The sequence below is a fragment of the Staurois parvus genome, unplaced genomic scaffold (assembly GCF_062004578.1).
Source record: "Staurois parvus isolate SC_StPar_1 unplaced genomic scaffold, SC_StPar_1.0 ptg000132l, whole genome shotgun sequence".
Lineage (NCBI taxonomy): Eukaryota > Metazoa > Chordata > Amphibia > Anura > Ranidae > Staurois > Staurois parvus.
The window spans coordinates 6,724,077-6,750,427 of NW_028317928.1; the positions used below are offsets into that span (position 1 = coordinate 6,724,077).

Sequence of the window (26,351 nt, forward strand, 5' to 3'; positions counted from 1 at the left end):
CTGGCAGCCAAAGGCAAGACTCCCAAATGCATGATGGGACTTGTAGTTCTTAAACAGTTGGAGGGCCATGGTTTGGAGACCCCTGGTTTAGGTGGACGGCCATGTCTTGGTAGGTTAGCAGTTGTGCCATACTCTTTCCATTTTCGGATGATGGATTGAACAGTGCTCCGTGAGATGTTCAAAGTTTGGGATACTTTTTTTATAACCTAACCCTGCTTTAAACTTCTCCACAACTTTATCCCTGACCTGTGTGGTGTGTTCTTTGGCCTTCATGATGCTATTTGTTCACTAATGTTCTCTAACAAACAGCTGAGGGATTCACAGAACAGCTGTATTGATACTGAGATTACATTACACACAGGTGAAATCTATTTACTAATTAGGTGACTTCTGAAGGCAATTGGTTCCACCAGATTTTAGTTAGGGGTATCAGAGTAAAAGGGGGTGAATACAAATGCCGCCACACTTTTCAGATATTTATTTGTAAAAAATTTTAAAAACCATTTTTCATTTTCCTTCCACTTCATAATTATGTGCCACTTTGTGTTGGTCTATCACATAAAATCCCAATAAAAAGAATACATTTTTTTGTTTGTAACATGACAAAATGTGGAACATTTCAAGGAGTATGAATACTTTTTCAAAGCACTGTATGCTTATGGCTGCTCTTTCCTGTCTGGAACCCAACAAAAGGTCAAAGTCGTGCAAAATGCATCCCCATCTTCTCAGCACAGAGGAAGCTTATCTGCCGCATGCAATTTCTTATGATATGTGAAGGCCGACCTTGTCTGAAAACACTTTCCGCACTGGGCACACGAGAAAGGCTTCTTGCTGCTGTGGATCGTCTGGTGAGTGATTAAATTCGACTTGCAGGAGAAACACTTCCCACACACAGAGCACGAGTAAGGCTTCGCCCCCGTGTGGGTCCTGAGATGGTCGACAAGGTACGATTTCCGGGAATAGGTCTTCCCACACTCCGAGCAGGAGAAAGGCCTCTCCGACGTGTGGCTCCTCCTGTGCGTGTTCAGATGAGTCCTCTGCGAGAAACACTTCCCGCACTCTGGGCACGGATATGGCTTCTCGCCTGTGTGAACCCTCTCATGAAGGATAAGGACTGACTTTCGGGAAAACTGTTTCCCGCATTCGGTACAGAAGAACGGCTTCACCCCTGTGTGAAATGACTCGTGTGTGATGAGAGATATTTTGTGGGAGAAACATTTGCCACATTCGGAGCAGCAATATGGCTTCACTCCCGTGTGAATCCGTTCGTGGGAAACCAGATGGGCCCTCTGGGAGAAGCTTTTTCCGCACTCGGTGCATGAAAACGGCCTCTCTTCCGTGTGGGTCCTTTTATGTCTTAAAAAGGCCGATTTCAGCTTAAAACCTTTCCCGCACTCAGTACACGAATAAGGGTGTCCCCAGGCGTGGTTAGATTGGTGTCTTTGGAGAAGACAATTTTGAAAAAAACCATTTTCATAATCAGAGTGTGAATAGGTCCCTGTCAAGCTATGACTTGAGTGGTCAATGATAAGTTCTTCCTCCTTGACATGCTTGGAAAATGGGAACATTTCACCACCTGAGTGATGAGTACTGGGGCGTGAGTGACCAGGAATATTCCCACTGTGTATGGAGGGATCCAACGACAGGTCAGCCATGCGAGGTCCTGCATGGAGATACAAGGACATTGAGTTTCTTCCTGAAGAATCTTCCATGAAGTCTTCTTCTGTATTACCATATGGAGCAAAAACGGAAAGTCTATTCTCATAATTTCTGCTTTGATATCCACCTGGAAGAAATACGATGTCAAGTTAAGACAGTTTTTGGGACGGTTTTCCAAAATGATAAAAAAGTATCTTTTATTACTATGGACTTGTTTACGTGACTATCGGAGTGTGCTTCATCCTCTGTGGATGGGAAACTGCTTTGCTAGCATCTTTTTCAGGACACACAATATCAGTGTCCAATGTTGGGCTATAAACCACTCATCTCACCTGTTGTTGCTGCCGAAGCTTTGACTCAGTCAAATGACCACACATTAAACTGTGGTCAGTTGACTGAGTCAAAGCTTTGGCATCAAAGCCCAGGACCCTGCATTCACTATATCCGTTCTCCCCGGACCCCGCATTCACTATATCCGATCTCCCGGGACCCTGCATTCACTATATCCGGTTTCCCTTGACGCAGCATTCACTATATCCGCTCTCCCTGGACCCCGCATTCACTACATCCGCTCTCCCCGGACCCCGCATTCACTACATCCGCTCTCCCCGGACCTTGCATTCACTACATCCGCTCTCCCCGGACCCCGCATTCACTATATCCGCTCTCCCGGGACCCCGCATTCACTATATCCGCTCTCCCCAGACCCCGCATTCAATATATCCGCTCTTCCCGGACCCATCATTCACTATATTTGCTCTCCCCAGACCCGGCATTCACTATATCCACTCTCCCTGGACCCTGCATTCACTATAGCCGCTCTCCCCGGACCCTGCATTCACTATATCCGCTCTCCCCGGACCCTGCATTCACTATATCCTCTCTCCCCAGAACCTGCATTCACTATATCCGGTCTCCCCGGACCCTGCATTCACTATATCCGGTCTCCTCGGACCCCACATTCACTATATCCGGTCTCCTTGGACCCTGCATTCACTATATCTGGTTTCCCCGGACCCTGCATTCACTATATCCGCTCTCCCCGGACCCTGCATTCCCTATATCCGCTCTCCCCGGACCCTGCATTCACTATATTCGCTCTCCCCGGACCCTGCATTCACTATATCCGCTCTCTGGACCCTGCATTCACTATATGTGGTCACCCACAGTTCACACAACATGGAATTGCAATTATTTCAGTAAATATAAACTGTTAAATCCCTTTTCTCATCAGCAGTATCGAGCAGTCTTCTGACTTCTATCAGTGTCCAGCAGAGCACTGGTTAATCTTGTAGGAGTTTTCATTCTCCCCTATGAGGCTGCATAACCGCTGATCTAGTCTGGACAGTGCTGATTGGCCCTGTGCTGATCACATGCACCCTCCAAAAGAAAAAAAACTCTCAAGCAATACATACCAAACTGAGCATGTGTAGAGTGTCTCCACACAATATGTCTTATCAGGAGTTAAGAGGGGGATACTGGAAGAAGGGGAGGATCAAAGAAGACAGGATCAAACAACCTATTTACACAATGCAGAGGATTAACCCCTTCGGTTCCACAGTGAGTATAACAAGCATGCTTTACTGCATATACAGACTGATTGTACTGTTGTGGGTTTAGTAACACTTTAAAGAGGCACTCTTCCAATCCGTCGTACAGTTGCTGAGGTCAGACAGTGGTGGGAGGAGGAGGAGGAGAAGGAGGGGGAAAAGGAAGAGGAGGGGGAAGAGGAGGGGAGAGGAGGGGAGGGGAGGGGAAGGGAGATGAGGGGAGGGGAGAGTAGGGGAAAGGAGGAGGGGGGGAGGGGAGAAGAGAGGAGGGGGGGAGGGGAGAAGAGAGGAGGGGGGGAGGGGAGAAGAGAGGAGGGGGGGGAGGGGAGAGGAGGGGGGGGAGGGGAGAGGAGGGGGGGGGAGGGGAGAGGAGGGGGGGGAGGGGAGAGGAGGGGGGGGGAGGGGAGAGGAGGGGGGGGGAGGGGAGAGGAGGGGAGGGAGAGGAAGGGAGAAAAGGGGAGGGGAGGGAGAAAAGTGAAGGTGAGGGGAGGGGAGAGGAAGGGAGGTGAGGGGAGAGGAGGGGAGGGGGGGAGAGGGGAGAGGAGAGGAGGGGAGGGGATGGAGAGGAGGGGTGGAAGAGGAGGGGAGGGGAGAGGAAGGGAGGGAGAAAAGTTGAGGTGAGGGAGAGGAGGGGAGGGGAGAGGAAAGGAGGGGAGGGGAGAGGAAGGGAGGGGAGGGGATGGGAGAGGAGGGGAGGAAATGGGTGGGGAGGGGGAGGGAGAGGGGAGGGAGAGGGGAGGCGAGCTCCTATCAAGGAGATGAATCTACTTCGGTGCAAGTGCCAGTGCTGGAGGAGAGAGGGCTATGTTTATAACACACAGTTTTACATACAATCCAGCCTGGGTCACAGCTCCAGAATACACCGTTCTCCAGTAGCAGTAACTGTTTAGCACTTCACTCAAAAGGGGAAGTTCTGCTTGTTTGTATCCTCCCCCCCTCCCACCTCCGCTGCCACATTTTGCACTTTTTGGGGGGCAGCGGGTGCCTGGTTTTGACAGGTACCCGTTCCCCCTTCTGGTCAGATGCCTCTTGGCGATGTGAGCTGGAAGTACGGCCCCGCAACCTTCTGGGACACTTGACAGGTCCCAGACGACTGCAGGACCATTCACAAAGCACAGGGCGCTTCTCGTATGTGCAGTAAGAGGCCGGCTGTGAAGCTGCAAGGCTTCACTGCCAGTTATTATTATTATTCAGGATTTATATAGCGCCAACAGCTTGGGCAGTGCTTTACAAAATGAAGGCGGACATTACAGTTACAATACAATTTGGTACAAGAGGAAACAGAGGGCCCTGGTCCTCAGAGCTTACAATCTAGGAGGAAGGGTTGAGTGATACAAAAGGTAATAGCTGTGGGGGATGAGCTGATGGAGGAAATAAATGGCAGTTTACTAGGTAGAAGCAGGATAGGCTTCTTTAACCACTTGCTGACCGCAGATAGCCGAATGACGGCTACACTGCGGCCGGCTAGTTCTGGGAGGTTGTCATATGACGTCCTCCCAGAACGTGCTCTCCTACACCCCCCCGGGGGCGCACACCCGGCGATCTCCATGATCGCTGTGTCCTACGGAGACAGCTGATCAAGTGATGTGGTAAAAGGCCAATCACAGCAGCCTTTTACCACGTGATCAGCCATGTCCAATGACACGCTGATCACCGGGAAATGCAATTGCCGGTTCTCGGCTGCACTTCCCTCACGCTGTCAGAACGTGGGGAAAGTACTGCCGAGAACCGGCAGTTGTCAGAGCGGGGATCAGCACCGATCATCAGGGCACTGATGATCAGTGCCCTGATGATCGATGCCCAGCAGTGCCACCCACCAGTTCCGCCCACCTGTGCCCAGCAGTGCGCCCACCTGTGCCAAGCAGTTCACCCACCTGTGCCAAGCAGTGTGCCCACCTGTGCCCAGCAGTGCACGCTCCTGTGCCCAGCCGTGCACCCACCTGTGCCATCCAGCAGTGCCACACACCTGTGCTCAGAAGTGCCACCTACCTGTGCCCAGCAGTGCCACCCACCTGTGCCCACCCACATATGCCCACCAGTGCCACCTACCTATGCCCACCAGTGCAGCGCAGCAGTGCTGCCAGTCAGTGCCCAGTGGTTGTGCAAGTCAGTGCCGCCAGTCAGTGCCCAGCAGTGATGCCAGTCAGTGCCACCTATCAGTGCCGCCTATCCGTGACACCTCATTAGTGCTGCCTATTAGTGCCACCTATCCATGCCACCTCATTAGTGCTACCTATCAGTGCCCATCAGTGCTGCCTCATCAATGCACATCAATGAAGGAGAAAAATTACCTGTTTGAAAATTTTTATAATAGAAACAAAGAAACTTTTTTAAAAAAAAAATTTTGCAGTTTTTTTGTTTATAGCGCAAAAAGTAAAGTGCTCAGCGGGGATTAAATACCACCAAAAGAAAGCTCTATTTGTGTGAAAAAAATGATAAAAATTTCATATGGGTACAATCTTGCATGACCGCGCAATTGTCAATCAAAGTGCGACAGCGCTGAAAGATGAAAATTGGCCTGGTAAAGAAGGGGGTATAAGTGCCCTGTAGGCAAGTGGGTAAAGTGTATTTTCTAAAAAATGTGTGTTTGAAAAACTGCTGCGCAGATATTGCGCGATATAAAAATATGCAACATCCACCATTTTATTCTCTAGGGCCTCTGCTTAAAAAATATAGAATGTTTGGGGGTTCTAAGTAGTTTTCTAGCAAAAAAAAAGATGTTTTTTATATATAGGAGAGGAATGGCAGAATTGGCGCAGGAAGGTATTAACCACTTGCCTACAGGGCACGTATACCTCCTTCCTTACCAGGCCGATTTTCAGCTTTCAGCGCTGTCACACTTTGAATGACAATTGTGTGGTCATGCAACACAGTACCCATATGAAACTTTTAGCATTTTTTTCACACAAATAGAGCTTTCTTTTGGTGGTATTTACTCACCGTTGGGTGTTTTTATTTTTTGCACTATAAACAATAAAAGAGCAAACAATTTGAAAAAAAAAGTTTTTCTTTGTTTCTATTATACAATTTTGCAAACAGGTAATTTTTCTCCTTCACTGAGGTACATTGATGAGGCTGCAGTGATAGGCAGCACTGATGGGTGGTACTGATGGGCACTGATAGGCAGTATTGATGAGGTGGCATGGATAGGAGACACTGATGGGTGACACTGATGGGCAGCACTGATAGGTGCCACTGATGAGCTCGCATTTGTGATGGGCACTGACTGGCGGCACTGCTGAGCACTGACTGGTGGCACTGCTGGTCATTGATGGGTGGCACTGCTGGGCACTGACTGGAGGCACTGCTGGGCACTCATGGGTGGCACTGATGGATGGCACTGCTAGGCTGAACTGGTGGGTACTGGTGGGTGGCACTGGTGGGCACTGCTGGGAACCGATCATCATGGCACTGAGGGTGCCGATCCCTCCTCTGACAACTGCCGCTTCTCGACAGTACTTTCCTCACGCTGTGACAACATGAGGAAAATGCAGCCGATAACTGGCAATTGCATTTCCCGGTGATCAGTTTGTCATTGGACACGGCTGATCACGTGGTAAAAGGCTGCTGTGATTGGCTTTTACCATATCACGTGACCAGCTGTGTCCATAAGACAGCGATCACAGAGATCACCGGGTGCACACCCCCGGGGGCATGCAGGAGAGTGTGTTCTGGGAGGATGTCATATGACGTCCACCCAGAACTGGCCGGCCGCAGTGAAGCCGTCATTCAGCTATCTACGGTTGGCAAGTGGTTAAAGTAGAACTACAAATACAAAAAATGCAGCGCTTGAGTGTATAATACAGGGAATTAGCATGAATAACAGATTTAAATGTTCATATTTCAACATGCACCAGATTCCACATTCTTAAATTGTTAAAACAATAATCAAATGAGTAATGAAGATCTATCCGTCTAATCAAGGTGCATATAGTGATGGTGATGCTAAAATCATAAGTTCTGTGATGTATCCAAAGAAATCCGTGACTTCCGTGATAGGGGAATAACTGTATAATGCACTAACCAGATAGCGCAAGTACATGCGCATTGGAGTATAATGACCTACTCCTGGTCACAGCCAGATGGTCCTCAGCATGAAGCCCTCAAGGACACCAGTGCACCACTCTTGCCGTCTCCTACCACCAGGGGGGGTAAAAAAGTAAGTAATACACTTACATGGTAATGTCCAAAAAGCTGATGCATAGAATCCAAAAAGATGGCCGACAGTCAGATGCATGAAACCAATGGATAATAAATGGTGTGAGAGGTGTCCTTATTACCTTTGAATAAAATACTACACTATCAAGATTTCTTTCTTTTGGGTCTTATTGCTGAGCCCCTGAGATGATCTCCTGATAAGAAAGTACACCAATCCTGGCGATAGAGGATACAAAGTGATTTTGTGTTACTGTAAAGAGGCGCACCCCCCCTGGTGGTAGGAGACGGCAAGAGTGGTGCACTGGTGTCCTTGAGGGCTTCACGCTGAGGACCATCTGGCTGTGACCAGGAGTAGGTCATTATACTCCAATGCGCATGTACTTGCGCTATCTGGTTAGTGCATTATACAGTTATTCCCCTATCACGGAAGTCACGGATTTCTTTGGATACATCACAGAACTTATGATTTTAGCCTCACCATCACTATATGCACCTTGATTAGACGGATAGATCTTCATTACTCATTTGATTATTGTTTTAACAATTTAAGAATGTGGAATCTGGTGCATGTTGAAATATGAACATTTAAATCTGTTATTCATGCTAATTCCCTGTATTATACACTCAAGCGCTGCATTTTTTGTATTTGAATTTTGATGAATGGGGTATACGAGGTTTACCTATATGCTAGCAGCTTGAATCCTATCATATCCAGCGCTCGTCCCTCTCTTCATATAAAGTAGAACTACAGGTGTACCTCGGTTTACGAACTTAATGCATTCTCCGTGGCGTTTCGTATTGCGAAAAAAATTTGTAAACCGAAAACGAGGTTTCCATAAAAACGCTGTCACTAAAGGTCAGCGCCGTTTTTAAATGTAATTACCAGCTTTTTTTTTTTCTTCACTAGAGAATCAGCTGTCACTTTCCCCCCAGCTAAAAGAAACAAAGTTTCCTTTTAGTTTGTTTCCCCAAGATAAAAGAAACAAAGTTTCCTTTTAGTTTATTTCCCAAATTAAAAGAAAGAATGTTTCCTTTTAGATTGTTAAAAGAAACAAAGTTTCCTCTAGCTCGGGGAAAGTGACAGCTAATTCTGTGAGCTATAGTGAAGAAAAAAAAAGGCGCAATTGCATTTAAAAATCAGCACCGACATACACTTTGTATTGCGAAAACAATTTGTAAACCGAAACGCGGTTTCCCATAAAACGCTGTCACTATAGGTCAGTGCCGGTTTTTAAATGAAATTACCAGGTTCTTTTTTTCTTCACTATAGCTCACAGAATCAGCTGTCACTTTCCCCCCAGCTAAAAGATACAAAGTTTCCTTTTATTTTATTTCCCCAGTTAAAAGAAACAAAGTTTCCTTTTAGTTTATTTCCACAAGTTAAAAGAAACAATTTCCTTTAGCTCTGGGTAAAGTGACAGCTAATTCTGTGAGCTATAGTGAAGAAGAACAAAAAAAAAGCCGGAAATTGCATCTAAAAACTGGCACCGACATACAGTTTGTATTGCAAAAAAAAAATGTGTAAAAAAATTTGTAAACCAAGGCATTATTTTCAATGGATTTTCATTCGGAAACCAAAAATCACGTTAACCGAGGCGTTAGTAAACCGAGGTACACCTGTATAGGCAAAACATTTTTTCTTTTTTCCCATTTTGGATAGAGTAAAGCAGGCCATAGATGGGTCGAAAATCGGCCGAAAATTCGTCCGAAAGAATAATTGGCCGATTTTTGGATTGTTAGTGGGTGAATTGGTCTGCCGTTTTTCGTGATTTTGACACTTTTTTTTAATCGGTCATGTTGGGGAAAAAAACGGCCGATTTTGTCCATCGGCCGGTTTTCACGGCAATGATGGGCTTATCGGCCGATCTTTTCACCGATTAAAAAACTGTGCATGAGCCGTGACCTGGAAGAAAAGAAGAAAAAGAAGATGAAGACAAAGAAGATCTGTATCTATTTGTATCCATTTCGGATACAGATGTTTCTATTCGGATACAAATAGATACAATGTTGCAACCGCTATACTTTTAAATGTCAAATATAATAGCGGAGTGTCCTTGTCCACTATTATATTTGACATTTAAAAGTATTGCGGTTGCAACATTGTATCAATTTGTATCCGGAGAGAAACATCTATATCCAAAATGGATACAAATACAGTCAGGTCCATAAATATTGGGACATCGACACAATTCTAACATTTTTGGCTCTATACACCACCACAATGGATTTGAAATGAAATGAACAAGATGTGCTTTAACTGCAGACTGTCAGCTTATATTTGAGGGTATTTACATTCAAATCAGGTGAACGGTGTAGGAATTACAACAGTTTGCATATGTGCCTCCCACTTATTAAGGGACCAAAAGTAATGGGACAGAATAATAATCATAAATCAAACTTTCACTTTTTAATACTTGGTTGCAATTCCTTTGCAGTCAATTACAGCCTGAAGTCTGGAACGCATAGACATCACCAGACGCTGGGTTTCATCCCTGGTGATGCTCTGTCAGGCCTCTACTGCAACTGTCTTCAGTTCCTGCTTGTTCTTGGGGCATTTTCCCTTCAGTTTTGTCTTCAGCAAGTGAAATGCATGCTCAATCAGATTCAGGTCAGGTGATTGACTTGGCCATTGCATAACATTCCACTTCTTTCCCTTAAAAAACTCTTTGGTTGCTTTTGCAGTCTGCTTTGGGTCATTGTCCATCTGCACTGTGAAGCGGCGTCCAATGAGTTCTGAAACATTTGGCTGAATATGAGCAGATAATATTGCCCGAAACACTTCAGAATTCATCCTGCTGCTTTTGTCAGCAGTCATATCATCAATAAATACAAGAGAACCAGTTCCATTGGCAGCAATACATGCCCACGCCATGACACTACCACCACCATGCTTCACTGATGAGGTGGTATGCTTAGGATCATGAGCAGTTCCTTTCCTTCTCCATACTCTTCTCTTCCCATCACTCTGGTACAAGTTGATCTTGGTCTCATCTGTCCATAGGATGTTGTTCCAGAACTGTGAAGGCTTTTTTAGATGTCGTTTGGCAAACTCTAATCTGGCCTTCCTGTTTTTGAGGCTCACCAATGGTTTACATCTTGTGGTGAACCTTCTGTATTCACTCTGATGAAGTCTTCTCTTGATTATTGACTTTGACACACATACACCTACCTCCTGGAGAGTGTTCTTGATCTGGCCAACTATTGTGAAGGGTGTTTTCTTCACCAGGGAAAGAATTCTTCGGTCATCCACCACAGTTGTTTTCTGTGGTCTTCCAGGTCTTTTGGTGTTGCTGAGCTCACCGGTGCGTTCCTTCTTTGTAAGAATGTTCCAAACAGTTGTTTTGGCCACACCTAATGTTTTTGCTATCTCTCTCATGGGTTTGTTTTGTTTTTTCAGCCTAATGATGGCTTGCTTCACTGATAGTGACAGCTCTTTGGATCTCATCTTGAGAGTTGACAGCAACAGATTCCAAATGCAAATAACACACTTGAAATGAACTCTGGACCTTTTATCTGCTCATAGTAATTGGGATAATGAGGGAATAACACACACCTGGCCATGGAACAGCTGAGAAGCCAATTGTCCCATTATTTTTGGTCCCTTAACAAGTGGGAGGCACATATGCAAACTGTTGTAATTCCTACACCGTTCACCTGATTTGGATGTAAATACCCTCAAATTAAAGCTGGCAGTCTGCAGTTAAAGCACATCTTGTTCGTTTTATTTCAAATCCATTGTGGTGGTGTATAGAGCCAAAAATGTTAGAATTGTATCAATGTCCCAATATTTATGGACCTGACTGTAGATACAATGTTGCAACTTTGCTATACTTTTAAATATCAAATATAATAGCGGAGCTCTCTGCAGGGACACCACTATTATATTTACCGGCCGTAGACGGGACGAAAATCAGACGATTTTTTTTAGCAATAGTTGTAACGTCGGCTGACTGAACGACAGATTTTCATTTTTTTTTGTAAAAAAACGGCCGGTTTTCTCCCCGTTTATGGCCTGCATAAGAGAGGGTTTTACCCCCAGTCAGATTTTTTTTCTTCATCTGTGTTTCTTTGGGGAGATTTCCCTTCACTTCCTGTCCCATAGCCAAACTGGAAGTGGGAGGAAATCCCTGCAAATTAGGGGAATTCCTTGGTGAGCCCTCATGTCGCCAGATCTAGTGTCCCCATTGGAAGATTTCCCCTCTTTTACTTTTTTGGAGACAACCTAAAATTTGGGATTTACTTTTACTTTCACTTTCAATGATAATAGTAAACAGGACAAACAGAGAGGGGGGGGGGGATCTCCCTAATGGGGTGCATACAGCAATAAAAACTGACAGAGGATCTAATCCATCTCCACTCTATCCAACACTAAAAAAAAAAAAATGTGCCTTTAGTTATACTTTAATGAATTTTAATGCACAAAAGCACAATAAAATACCCAATGTTTTGATAAAAATATAAAACAATTATGTTATGCCGAGTAAACAGAGAACAAACATTGCCTTTAAAATTGCCCATGGAACGACACCGAACTACGGTACCTAAAAATCGACGCTTTAAAAGTCTTTACAGGTTACCCATCTTGAACTAGAATGATTGCTTTGGCTCTGAGGTTCGTGGCGATACCTCACGTGTGGTGCGATCGCCATTTACATATGCGTGCGGGACCGATGTGTGTGTGTTCCCATTTGCGTGCGAGCACCGGAGGATGGGGGTACTTATAATTTTTATTTCATTATTTGTTTTGTTTAAAAAAAAAATTTTCACATTCTATTCATTTTTTTTAATCACTTTTATTGTTATCCCAAAGAATGAACAATATCCCTTGTAATAGCCATAGGCTGTGACGGGTCCTCTTTATGGAGAGATCTGGGGTCTATTAGACCCCAGATGTCTCCTCTGGCCTCCAAAGCATCTGATCAAACCTGGCTTGATCAGATGCTTATCCACTAGCCTACCAGGCACTTATACTCCCTTCTTGCCCAGGCCAATTTCCAGCTTTCAGCGCTATCACACTTTGAATGACAATTGCGCGGTCATGCAACACTGTACCCATATACGGCACTGAAAGGTGGCACTGATAGGTGGCACTGACTGGCACTGTTAGGCAGCACTGATAGGCAGCACTGACGGGCACTCATAGGCGGCACTGATGCACACTGATAGGCGGCACTGACTGGCACTGATAGGCGGCACTGACTGGTGACACTGAAAGGCAGCTCAGATGGGCACTGATGGTTACTGGCAGGTGGCATAGATGAGCACTGAGAGCTGGCACTGATGAACACTGACAGGTGGCGCTGCTGGGGCTACACAGATCATCAGGGCACACTGATCATCAGTGCTCTGATGATCAGTGTAGATGTCCCCTCTGAGGAATGCCGATTTTTGGCTCTCCTCTCGTCTTCTCTGTCAGTGTGACAGCTCGTGGGGAGAGAAAGGCCTATAACCAGCATTTCACTGTTTACATTCGAACAGCTGTGATTGGACACAGCTGATTGCATGACCGTGCCGGCTCTTTCCGTGGATCAGTGATCCGCTGTGTCTGATGGACACAGTGCACTGCTGATTGCCACACGCTCCCTGAGCCGCGCATGTGCGGTTAGAATGAGAGAACGAGAGAACCACCTTGCGCCCGTCATTGGACTATATAGCGGGTGGAAGGTGGTTATACAATCCGGTAAGTGTTTGTAAACATCAAACCGAAACCGGAAGTGATTAAATCCTCGTCGCTTCCGGTTTCTGATATCACAGAATGAGGGGAAAAAGATCAGTTCCCCTCACTGTGTCCCAGGAATGGGTTTTGCCGCCGTTAGCATCCTTACCGTGTTCCTTGATCGCTCAGGGAAAAAATATAATCTTGGTCATCGCTGCTGCGATGACCAAGATATCACCCCTCCCATCCAGTGATGTACCAGTACGTCGCTGTACGGGAAGCGGTTAACCGCCCGCCATATAAGGTAACGACAGGCTCAAGGTGGTTCTCTCATTCTGGGAGGACGTCATATGAGTGGCTCCAGGAGCGCACAGCGATCGGTGGTGGGCTGTTTCCCTCGGACACAGCGAATCACCGATCAACGGAAAAAGCCGAAGATGTCGGCTCGGTCATATGATCAGCTGTGTCCAATCACAGCTGATCACATGTAAACAGGGAAATGCCGGTTATCGACATTTCTCTCCTCGCGAGCTGTCACGCTGACAGAGGAGAGCCGGTAATCGGCTTTACTCAGAAGGGACATGTGCACTGATCATCAGGGCACTGATGATCAGTGTAGCCCCAGCAGTGCCACCTGTCAGTGTCCATCAGTGCCAGCTGTTAGTGCTTATCCATGCCACCTGTCAGTGCCACATCAATGCCACATATCAGTGCCCATCTGAGCTGCCTTTTAGTGTTACCCATCAGTGCCAGTCAGTGCCAGTCAGTTCCGCCTATAAGTGCCAGTCAGTGCTGCCTATCATTGCCGCCTAACAGTGCCACCTAACAGTGCCAGTCAGTACCACCTAACAGTGCCCGTCAGTGATGCCTGTCAATGCCCATCAGTGCCACCTACCAGTGCCTCCTAATCAGTGCCCATCAGTGCCACCTATCAGTGCAGCCTAATTAGCGCACATCAGTGAAGGAAAAAAATCACTTTTTTATAAAATTTTATAACAAAAACTAAGAAAAAACTTCTTTTTTTTTTTCAAAATTTTCTGTGGTTTTTGGTTTGTTTAAGAAAAAATAAAAAACCCAGAGGTGATTAAATACCACCAAAATAAAGCTCTATCTGTCTCAAAAAAATTATAAAAATTTCATATGGGTAGTGTTGCATGACCGCTCAATTGTCATTCAAAGTGTGACAGCGCTGACAGCTGGAAATTGGCCTGGGCAGGAAGGGGGTATAAGTGCCCGGTAGGCGAGGGTTAATGAGCCGGAGAGCAAAGTCCCAGGAAGAGCTTCCAGAACTTCAGTACAGCAGCCGTACATGCTGCACATACACCCCTCCAGGGACAGGTGTCTCTCTCTCCCGAACCTGGCAACTCCTAATTACAAGGAGAGGAGCCTATAAAAGGGGAGCCAGCTGGGAGTTGCAGCAAGTCGCCGGAGCAGCATACAATTACCATCCCCCAGAGGTGAAGAGTATTCTAGCTGTACTTTGGTGACATCTTGGCTGTAGCAACTAATGGCGCAGACCTGTTCTAAAAATACGAGGGGCATTCAAGTCAAACCGGTCAAACGGGGATGCTAGCGTGGTGGTACTACACGCGGTAGTAAGTGCCAAGTGTGTCCTATTACTGATAGGCGGCTCTCATGTCGTGGGCCAGTCCAGAGACCAGTAATCAAGATGGCAGACAAGTGTTATTGCGTGCATGGAACAGCGTGCGGTGATGAAGTTTCTTGTGAACGAAGCCGTAAAACCCACAGATATCTACAGAAGACATCAAGCACAGTACGGTGATGAGACGCAGTTAGCCCCAGTAAGACATTTAAATGGTGGAAACATTTTAAAGATGGCCGTACATCCGCCATCTTTGAAATGTTTCCGGTTTCCTCCCACACTCCAAAGACATGCTGGGAGGTTAATTGTCCCTAGTATGTGTATGTATGAATGTGAGTTAGGGACCTTAGATGGTACGCTCCTCAGGGGCGGGGACTGATGTGAATGTACAATATATATGTAAAGCGCTGCCTAAATTGATGGCACTAAATACCTAAAATAAATAAAAATAAATAAACTACAAACATGAGTGTGAAAATCGTGCAATGAAAGACCGCTGTACCAACACAAGCGCTGTTAGTGCGACAATCTCTCCCGCTTTGCCTTTGTGTTCTGCCAGAAACACTGATCAGCGCTCGCAGCCACTGGCTGCAAGCGCTGATCGGATGCTGGTTTACCCCAGCATGCCCGTTTGACAGAAGTCAGTCATGAGACCGCCTCCTGTCAAACAGTCAGCTGTACACACGGGCCAAAAGTTGGCCAATTTTGGCCAATATTGGGCCCGTGTGTACCTAGCTTGCCCTCCTTGACCGACTATCTGTAGCAACTGCTCTCCAGGACTTGTAAGTCGGTTTGTGCTGAGCCATTTCACAGCAGAAGCGGTGCTCCGGCGGCACGCGTGAGCCCATGTGTGGTTTTGCAAAGGAATGTAAAACTGCTATAGGGCATTTGTGACTTTGCACAGGAATGCCGCCCTGTAGCAGTAAAACCGCCATAGGGCATTCGTGACTTTGCACAGGAACACCGCCCTGTTGCAGTAAAACTGCTATAGGGCATTCTTGATTTTGCACAGGAACGCCGCCCTGTAGCAGTAAAACCGCTATAGGGCATTCGAGATGTTCCACAGGAACGCCTCCCTGTAGCAGTAAAACTGCTATAGGGCAGATGTAAAGTGGTTAATAGAGGCTGATGACTCCTGAGTCCCCCACTGGGCACATACTGTCCCCCCATTACTGTCTACTGACAGAGGAGGGGGGAGAAGAAGAGATTGTTGTAGTGACTGAACAAGGAGGATCTGGGACTCTTCTCTGGATTTAGTGTTCATTACTCACCTGTGATGATCTCTGGAGGGATCCCCTCCTCCTTAAACGGATCATCACCACTACCATAAAGCTCTTCTTCCTCTTTAATTTTCACATTAATGTCCATTAAATTTTCAACCTAGGCAACACAAAACATACATTATATAATCTAAAGAAAAAAAGAGAAAAATAATTCTGTTTGTTAGAGCTACCAGAACCAGTATGAACCATACAGTATATACAGTAAGTTCAGAGTATCATAATCAAAGCTACTAAAGAATCTCATGCTGTGCAATCCTAGAGATAAATAGGATGGGGACAGTTCTATGCTGGTATTGAGGGAGCTTAGTAATAGATACATTACAGTTGAACTAGAGGCAAAACTTTTCTTCATTTTGATAGAGCAAGGGAGGGTTATAACCCCTGTCAGATTTTTTTTTTGCCATCGGTCTCCCTTTGGGGAGATTTCACTTAATTTCCTGTTCCATAGCCAAACAGGACGTGAGAGGAAATTTCTGCAAATTAAGGGAATTCCTTGGTGACCCCAAGATCACCAGAAGTAGTGTCCTCATTGGAAGCTTTCCCCTCTATTACTTTTCTGGGGACAACCCAAAATTTGGGATTTTCTTTTTACTTTCACTTTTGATGATAATAGTAAACTGGACAAATAGAGAGGGTGAATCTCCCTAACGGGGGCACAGACAGCAATAAAAACAGACACGGGTTCTAACCCCCCTTTCCACGCAATCCAAAACATAAAAAAGGATTGCCTTTAGTTATACATTAAATGAAGGGGTGCATATCTGTAGGATAAGGGAGCTGAAGATGTTAGAGGGTTACTGAACCCCGGACCCTGCATTCACTATATCCATTCTCCCCGGACCCCACATTCACTATATCCGTTCTCCCCGGACCCCGCATTCACTATATCCGGTCTCCCCGGACCCCGCATTCACTATATCCGGTCTCCCCGGACCCCGCATTCACTATATCCGGTCTCCCTGGACCCTGCATTCATTATATCCGCTCCCCGTACCCCGTATTCACTATATCCGCTCTCCCCGGACCCCGCATTCACTATATCCGCTCTCCCCGGACCCTGCATTCACTATATCCGCTCTCCCTGGACCCTGCATTCACTATATCCGCTCTCTCCGGATCCTGCATTCACTATATCCGCTCTCCCCGGACCCCGCATTCACTATATCCGCTCTCCCCGGACCCTGCATTCACTATATCCGCTCTCCCTGGACCCTGCATTCACTATATCCGCTCTCTCCGGATCCTGCATTCACTATATCCGGTCTCCCCGGACCCCGCATTCACTATAACCGCTCTCCCCGGACCCCGCATTCACTATATCTGCTCTCCCCGGACCCTGCATTCACTATATCTGCTCTCCCCGGATCCTGCATTCACTATATCCGGTCTCCCCAGACCCCACATTCACTATATCCGCTCTCCATGGACTCTGCATTCACTATATCCGGGCTCCCCGGACCCTGCATTCACTATATCCGCTCTCCCCGGACCCCGCATTCACTATATCTGGTCTCCCACAGTACACAGAACATGGAAATGCAATTATTTTAGTAAATATAAACTGCTAAATACCTTTTCTCAAAAGCAGCATATAGCAGTCTAGTGACTTCTATCAGTGTCCAGCAGAGCACTGGTTAAAGCTTCTAGGAGGAGTTTTCTCTAGGAGGATGCATGACCCTTGTCTGTCTGGGTAGTGCTGATTGGCCCTGTGCTGAGCACATGCACTCTCGCAAGAAAAAAAACAAAACCTCTCTAGCAATACACACCAAACTGAGCATGTGCAGAGTAACTCCACACAATATGTCTTATCAGAAGATAAAGAGGGGGACACTGGAAGAAGGGGAGGATCAGACATGTCTGGATCAAACTGCCTTTTTACACAATGCAGAACATTAACCCCTTTGGTTCCACAGTGAGTAAAACAAGCATGCTTTACTGTATATACAGACTGATTGTGCTGTTGTGGTCACATAGAGACAGGATGTAGATCAAATACACGGGGGTGGGGGGTAAGAGTTAAAAATGAATCAATGATTACAGTGCCTTGAATATCTGCTGCCTGTGCTCTAGAATCCATAAAAGAATCATTCAATCGTTAGCTCCTCCTTCCTCCCTTTCCATCTGTTGGAAGAGGAAGAGGGGGGGGGGGGGGCTCTCCAATGTAAACACTACATTATTAACATCTGTGATCACTGCGATTGGTCATCAAAGCAACCACAAGGTACAGTGCCACTCAGAACAGCTCTGTGTCTGTGAGTCAACCAAAGATGGCTCACATCACAGCCATTAAGAGGTGCTCTGGCTGCCTAAGAGATTGTCCTCCATGAAGAAATGTTTATCACTTTACTGTTTAAAAACATATGACCTACATGAAAGTCCTGTACATCCCCGGAGTAGAGAGGAGAAGTACATCTGTCCTGTGTAGCTGGAGAAAGTTCCTCCTCTTCACTTTGCTCATCATCCCTCATATACGTCTCTTCGTCTCCACCTTCAATCCTAGATTCACTCAGGTTTTCTTCCTACAAACCCACAAAGCAATAAAATCATTAGCCAGCTCCGGGCTCCTGAGCTGAACACAATGGCGAGATGTTTCCACCTACCTGATCCTCCTGAGGGATCTCCTGATGTTCCTTTGTGGAGGCCCGGGAATACAGAGGACGGGAACATCTCTCTGGTGGGTTTCCATTACTGGATCCATCTACCTGATTGTGGTGAGGGATGACGGGACCTTCCTGCGTGGAGTCTCGGGAATACAGAGGACGGGGACATCTCTCTGGTGGGTTCCCATTACTGGATCCATCTACCTGATGGTGGTGAGGGATGGTAGGACATTCCTGCGTGGAGTCTCGGGAATACAGAGGACGGGGACATCTCTCTGGTGAGATCCCATTACTGGATCCATCTGTAGGAAACACACACACTGCCTGAATACATTGTTTCTCTGTCTTTATATCAGAGGATGTGCGTATCTAGGTGGATCCTCAAAGATCCTGCAAAAAATCCTCAGACAGGGTTCTAAAACTCACTATTGAAGAAAGCCAACATTTAAGCCCACTGATGCCATAAACCGAACTTTACGTATCTAGGAATTAAACGCCATTTTTTTTCTCTTGAATTACAAACACCTTAAGGCTCTTTGTACAAGATCTAATTTTCCATTGGAGGGTCTAGTTGACCGAAGGAGGAAATAATCCCATTTAACAAATATTTAAAAAAAAAAAAACAATTGGGATATGCTGGGATTCCGGACCAGCAACCAGCTATTTTGGTAAAAGCAACACTTCTTATTTTCAAAAGGCAAAAGAAAACCACCCTATTATCAGCATGAAAAAATAAACAAAACTGCCCATCAATCACTGGAACAATCGTTTTGGCTCACTGCCCGCAAAACTTGTCCCTTCATAGGGTTTACAGTCCCCATCTGCTCCAGGGTCCCAAAGAAAAAGCAGCATCTCAGTAATCCAGCACACAACTCTCTCCTCTCTACACAACACTTCATGGACACCTGCTGACTGCTTCCTGCCGTTTTCAGCCCTCTATTGCAGGCGGGTTGACCACCTCTGGACCAAAGTCCTAGTTGCCTGCTGTATCTACTGATCTAAATGGTCCCATTTGACCTTGCTGCCTCGTAGGCTGCTGTGTACCTTGACCGGATGCTATTTAAAGTGGTTCTAAAGGTTCAAGATTATTTACCTTCATGCATTCTATGCGTAGCGTGTAGCAGCCCCCCCCCCCCCCCAACATTTACCTGTGTTCCATCATGATCCATCGATGTCCATGAGAGCTTTGGTTCTCTGGGGACTCCTGATTGTTGTGAGCTATAGGCTCCCACCTGCTGTCAATCGCAGCCAGTGGGACAATCAGGAGAGGGAGGAGGCGGGGTCGAGCCGCGGCTCTGTGTGTGAATGGACAGGCAGAGCCACAGCCCGGGAGCATGCCTGCTTGGGTGCCCCCATAGCAAGCTGCCAGGAGCTCCGGCGGGGCCCCTAGAAGAGGAGGATCCAGGCTGTTCTGTGCAAAACCACTGCACAGAGCAGGTGAGTATGACATGTTTGGGTTTTTTTTTTCGTTTTGTTTTGTTAAACAAGCCTTTAGTATCACTTTAATGTTTCCAGATTGGTGCCATATACTGCTGGTTACCTACCAATCAACCTACACTAAGGGTAGTATTAAACTGGATGCGATCACCTTTATTTTTTCTGCAAGATGTGGCTGAAATGGTGAAAGGACAGGAAGAAGACAGCCAGAGTCCTCATAGAGGCTGATGGCTCCTGACCCCCCCCCCCACACTGGGCACATACTGTCCCCCCATTACTGTCTACTGACAGAGGAGGGGGGAGAAGAAGAGATGGTTGTAGTGACTAAACAAGGAGGATCTGGGACTCTTCTCTGGATTTAGAGTTTATTCCTCACCTGTGCGGATCTCATGAGGACCTTCCTCCTCCATACATGGACCATCACCCATCACATACAACTCTTCTTCTTCCTCTTTAACTACCACTTTAAGATCCATTAAAGTTTTACCCTAGACAATTCAAAAGAAGAAATGTAGTTTTGTTAGAGCTACTAAAATCAGTATAAATTATAAAAATAACAAGTATTAGGCCCCATTCACACCTGAGAGTGTTGTGGCTTGAAGCTCCCCAATGCTCCGCATCTAGAATCCCATGTATTACAATGCTGACTGTTCACATATGAGCACTCCAAAAGCTACATGAGCTACTTTGTAGAAGACTTGGGTATTTCTGACCCCACTGATTTCAACAGTAATGCCTGAAAATCCTTAAATCAAGTGTTTTTGAGTGTTTCTTCAGGTATATTTCAGCCAACTAATAAAACCAAAAACCGCACAATTAAGTGAAAAAATAGAAGAATAAAAAATACAATATTTTAAAAATCTTTAAAAAATAAAACCCTGTACTTCCGGTATAGTTGTACGTGATGACGTCACAGGGAAGGCTCCAACTGACATGTTTTGTCGCACCAGATGTCTTTCGGTTTAAAGTCCTCCCCGCGCCATTGCGTATACACACACACACACACACACACACACACACACACACACACACACACACACACACACACACACACACACACACACACACACACACACACACACACACACACACACACACACACACACACACACACACACACACACACACACACGTGAAACTCGAAAAATTAGAATATCATGCAAAAGTTCATTTATTTCAGTAATGCAACTTAAAAGGTGAAACTAATATATGAGATAGACTCATTTCATGCAAAGTAAGATAGTTAAATCCATGATTTGTCATAATTGTGATGATTATGGCTTACAGCTCAGGAAAACCCCAAATCAGCAATCTCAGAAAATGAGAATATTACATGCAATCAATAAAACAAGGATTGCACATAGAACAATATCGGACCTCTGAAAAGTATAAGCATGCATATGTACTCAGTACTTGGTTTGGGCCCCTTTTGCAGCAATTACTGCCTCAATGTGGCGTGGCATGGAAGCTATCCGCCTGTGGCCCTGCTGAGGTGTTATGGAAGACCAGGATGCTTCAATAGCGGCCTTCAGCTCTTCTGCATTGTTTGGTCTCATGTCTCTCATCTTTCTCTTGGCAATGCCCCATAGATTCTCTATGGGGTTCAGGTCAGGCAAGTTTGCTGGCCAATCAAGCACAGTAATCCCACGGTCACTGAGCCAGGTTTTGGTGCTTTTGGCAGTGTGGGCAGGTGCCAAGTCCTGCTGGAAAATGAAGTCAGCATCCCCATAAAGCTCGTCTGTGGAAGGAAACATGAAGTGCTCCAAAATCTCCTGGTAGACGGCTGCGTTGACCCTGGACTTAGTGAAGCACAGTGGACCAACACCAGCAGATGACATGGCTCCCCAAATCAACACAGACTGTGGAAACTTCACACTGGACTTCAAGCATCTTGCAGTGTGTGCCTTTCCATTCTTCCTCCATACTCTGGGTCCTTGGTTTCCAAATGAGATGCAAAAGTTGCTAGAAAAGAGGACTTTGGACCACTGAGCAACAGACCAGGTCTGTTTTTCTTTAGCCCAGGTAAGACGCTTCTGACGTTGTTTGTTGTTCAGGAGCGGCTTGTCAAGAGGAATACGACATTTGAAGCCCATGTCCAGGATCCGTCTGTGTGTGGTGGCTCTTGATGCACTGACTCCAGCCTCAGTCCACTCCTTTTGAAAGTCCCCAACATTTTTAATGGCCTTTTCCTGACAATCCTCTTTAGGCTGCGGTCATCCCTGCTGCTTGTGCACCTTTTTCTTCCACACTTTTCCCTTCCACATAACTTTCTATTAATGTGCTTTGATACAGCACTTTGGGAACATCCAACTTCTTTTGCAATTACCCTTTTGAGGCTTTCCCTCCTTATGGAGGGTGTCAATGATGGTTTTCTGCACAACTGTCAGGTCAGCAGTCTTTCCCATGATTGTGATTCCTACTGAACCAGACTGAGAGACCATTTAAAGGCTCAGGAACCCTTTGCAGGTGTTCTGGCTTAATTAGCTGATTAGAGTGGGACACTTTGAGCCTAGAATTATACACCTTTTCACAATATTCTCATTTTCTGAGATTGTGGATTTGGGGTTTTCATGAGCTGTAAGCCATAATCATCACAATTATAACAAATCACGGCTTGAACTATCTTGCTTTGCATGTATTGAGTCTATCTCATATATTAGTCTCACCTTTTAAGTTGCATTACTGACATAAATGAACTTTTGCACAATATTCAAATTTTTTGAGTTTCACCTGTATATGTATATATATATATATATATATATATATATATATATATATACACACACACACACACACACACGACAGGGCTTCACTATGGAATCAGATCAGGCCTCGATCTGGTCCCCAAAACCGAAAATTTCAGCCAACTGGTCTCCTCTCCCCTAATGCTTTCTATTGCCTAAAATAAATGCACTTAAAGCCCAAATACGCACGCTTGAAATACGCTTCTAAAACGATTGTACATGCACTCAAAAATGCTCAAACAAAAACACCTAAAAAACACTCGCATCAGGTGTAAACGCCCTTAGATTCCAGGCTGTGCAAGAAAATAATGCTGAGTGATCCTTGAGATGAATAGGACAGGAACAGCTCTCTGGGGTACCTCTGTAACTTGGTTCAATAAAAAATGCAGCAGTGTAAGAGGGACCACTTTTCATGGCCACCCTGCTTTGCAAACTCCAGAACTCTAAGACAATATCTAAATTCATGTACTACTGCTCTGAAATTGTCATTATTATTATTATTATGCGCCATCAACTCGAGTCTGAGTCCTACTGACCTGATAAGAGCTCTAAAAGAAGTCGGCTTTGTGGTAGTGTGGCAAGATCCTCCAGTGTCATCCCCACAGCTGTAGTTAATGGGGTTGATTTACTAAACCTGGAGAGTGCAAAATCTGGTGCAGCTCTGCATAGAAACCAATCAGCTTTCAGGTTTTTTCAAAGCTTAGTGTTACTAAACCCCGGACCCTGCATTCACTATATCCGCTCTCCCCGGACCCTACATTCACTATATCCGCTCTCCTCGGACCCCGCACACCTGCTCCATCACAGCTGCTGGTCTGATTTCAGCATCCTGATTTTGGTTGTGAAACATTCTCCCTGTCTGTCCATCCACCTGCAAGGTGATTGATGTGGTCAGTCTCTGGGTGGAGACCAGAGCTGATTTAAAGTGCTACTAAACCCACAACACTAAAGTCAGTCTGTATATGCAGTAAAGCATGCTTGTTATACTCATTGTGGAACCTATGGGGTTAATCCTCCACATTGGGTTAAAAGGCTGTTTGATCCTGTCTTCTCTGTTCCTCCCCTTTTTCAAATGACCGCCTCTTATCTCCTGATAAGACAGACTGAACCGTAGCCATTCTGCACATGCTCAGTTTGGTGTGTATTGCTAGAGAGGTTTTTTTTGTTTTTTTTTCCTGGAAGCGTGCATGTGATCAGCACAGAGACAATCAACACTGTCCAGACAGAGATTCGGAGGTCATGCAGCCTATTAAATATAAACTGCTAAATACCTTTTCTGATCCTCCCTTTCTTCTACTGTCCTCAATCCATCTGCTGATAGTACAAAGCTCTAGGAGTCACTCTGCACATGTTCAGTTTAGTGTGTATTGCTAGAGAGTTTTTTTCTTTGGGAGGGTGCATGTGATCAGCACAGAGACAATCAACACTGTCCAGACAAAGGGTCAGGGGTCATGCAGCCTAGTAAATATAAACTGCTAAATACCTTTTCTCATCAGCAGTATATAACAGTCTGGTGACTTCTAACAGTGTCCAGCCGAGCACTGCATAATTTTGTAGGAGAGATTTTCATTCTCCTCTGACTGTTCTATGAGGCTGCATGACCCCTGACCTTCTGTCTAGACAGTGCTAATCACATGCACCCTACCCCCCCCAAAAAAAGACTCTAGAAATACACACCAAACAGAGCATTTGCAGACTTGCCATTGTTGCTCTGTACTATAGCAGATGGATTGAAGACAGTAAAAAAACAAGGGGAGGATCAGAAAAGACAGGATCAAACAGACTTTTTAAAATAATGGATTACCCCTCAGGTTCCACCGTGAGTATAACAAGCATGCTTTACTGCATATACAGACTGATTTTACTGTTGTGGGTTTAGTAACTGTAAGCCACCTTGGTTTTCCCCATTCCACATAATCAATCCAGCCACCGAACTTCCCACTGCCTGGTGGACCCACAAACCGGTCACAGGTCTTCTCCAATGCCCCCTTTCTGTTCTAACTGCCTTTCTTCCATTTGACCACCCCATTCAATCAGCAGTTTTCATTTATAATGGACCTACATGACAGCCTTGTAGAATCTTGTAAATATTTTCTAAATCTCCAGAGTAGAGAGCAGAGGAACGTTTGTCTTGTGTATCTGTAGGAATTTTCTCCATGTCACTCCGCTCATCATCTTTCAAGGACGTCTCTTCTCCACCTTCCCTCCAAGATTCACTCAGGTTTTCTTCCTACATAACCCACGAAGAAAAAAAAAATATATATACATGTATATATATATATATATTATCTAACTCCAGGCACAAGGGCTGAACACAAGAAGTAAATTCTTCCTCCTACCTGATCCTCCTGAGGGATCTCCTGATCCTCCTGAGGGATCTCCTGATGTTCCTGTGTGGGGTCCCGGGAATACAGAGGACGGGGACATCTCTCTGGTGGATTCCCATTACTGGATCCATCTGTAGGAAACACACACACTGACTGAATACATTGTTTCTATGTATCAGAGGATGTGTGTATCTAGGTGGATCCTCAATACAAGAAATGAAAGTCTCCTCTTACCCGGTGATGTGAGAGGCGGCCGGTTCTCCATCATGACGTCCTCGTAGAGATCCTTGTGTCCTTCTAAATACTCCCACTCCTCCATGGAGAAATAGACAGTGACATCCTGACACCTTACAGGAACCTGACACACACAATGATACAGTCACCATCCAGACACATCCCTTGTCTGTTACTGGAGAATGTCCCAGAATTCCCGGCACCGCTCACCTCTCCTGTCAGCAGCTCAACGATCTTCTGGGTGACATCTAGAATCTTCTTTTTGCTCTCCTTCTTAAAAATCCTCTGGGGCCTCTGAGGACCACTTACCTTCTTTATGGGCCCATAATCCTAAATAAGGAAATACAAATAAATATCAAATAGAAGCATTGCTACCTGTCCCAGAATCCTCCTCACCTCTCCAGTCAGGTCTGTGTTTTATTAATAAAGATAGGTGTGCTGTCATGTGACCTCCCAGAATCCTCCTCACCTCTCCAGTCAGGTCTGTGTTTTATTAATAAAGATAGGTGTGCTGTCATGTGACCTCCCAGAATCCTCCTCACCTCTCCAGTCAGGTCTGTGTTTTATTAATAAAGATAGGTGTGCTGTCATGTGACCACCCAGAATCCTCCTCACCTCTCCAGTCAGCAGGTAGATGATCTCCAGGGTGAGGTCTAATATCCTCTTGGTCACGTGACTCCGCTTCTTCTCCATATTTGGCTAGGGCACTGGAAAGGCTCCTCAGGGGAGGGACCAACAGAGACTCCTGTGAATAATAACACGTATCAAGCCAAATGAAATTAAAAAATAAAAAACACACATGGTTAGAAAAAGATGGTCAGTTTGTAGATCCTCTCCCTACTACGGTTACGCAAACACTGTTTTCCGTCCACCATCCGACAACTCACACGTGAATGGATGAAAGCCAAGACAGTAATCAGTGGCTTCAAACTTCCCAGAATCTCCCATTCTGCAGAAATAATGAGGCGTGACTGATAATCACCTTATCATTAGATAAATGTTAGTATTACGTCCCCAGCTCAGGCTACAGACATGCAAACCCCCTTCAGTCCTCAGCAAAGATCCCTGTCTCCCCTCTATCATCACTAGCCTCCTCCCAC

General features: G+C 45.6%; 1 protein-coding gene across 1 annotated transcript; it reads right to left on the minus strand.

Annotated features, from left to right (window-relative positions):
• Positions 1-463: 463 nt before the first annotated feature.
• Positions 464-26,345, minus strand: LOC149466245 (uncharacterized). The gene is made up of 11 exons (XM_089672901.1): positions 26,234-26,345; positions 25,867-25,996; positions 25,462-25,581; positions 25,252-25,375; positions 25,030-25,148; positions 24,753-24,920; positions 20,323-20,434; positions 18,510-18,811; positions 18,279-18,428; positions 15,898-16,006; positions 464-1,786 (listed from the first exon to the last, which is right to left on the minus strand). Exons 2-11 carry the CDS (start codon positions 25,942-25,944, stop codon positions 726-728), a joined length of 2,343 nt encoding a protein of 780 aa, XP_089529027.1. The 5' UTR covers positions 25,945-25,996; positions 26,234-26,345; the 3' UTR covers positions 464-725.
• Positions 26,346-26,351: the final 6 nt, after the last annotated feature.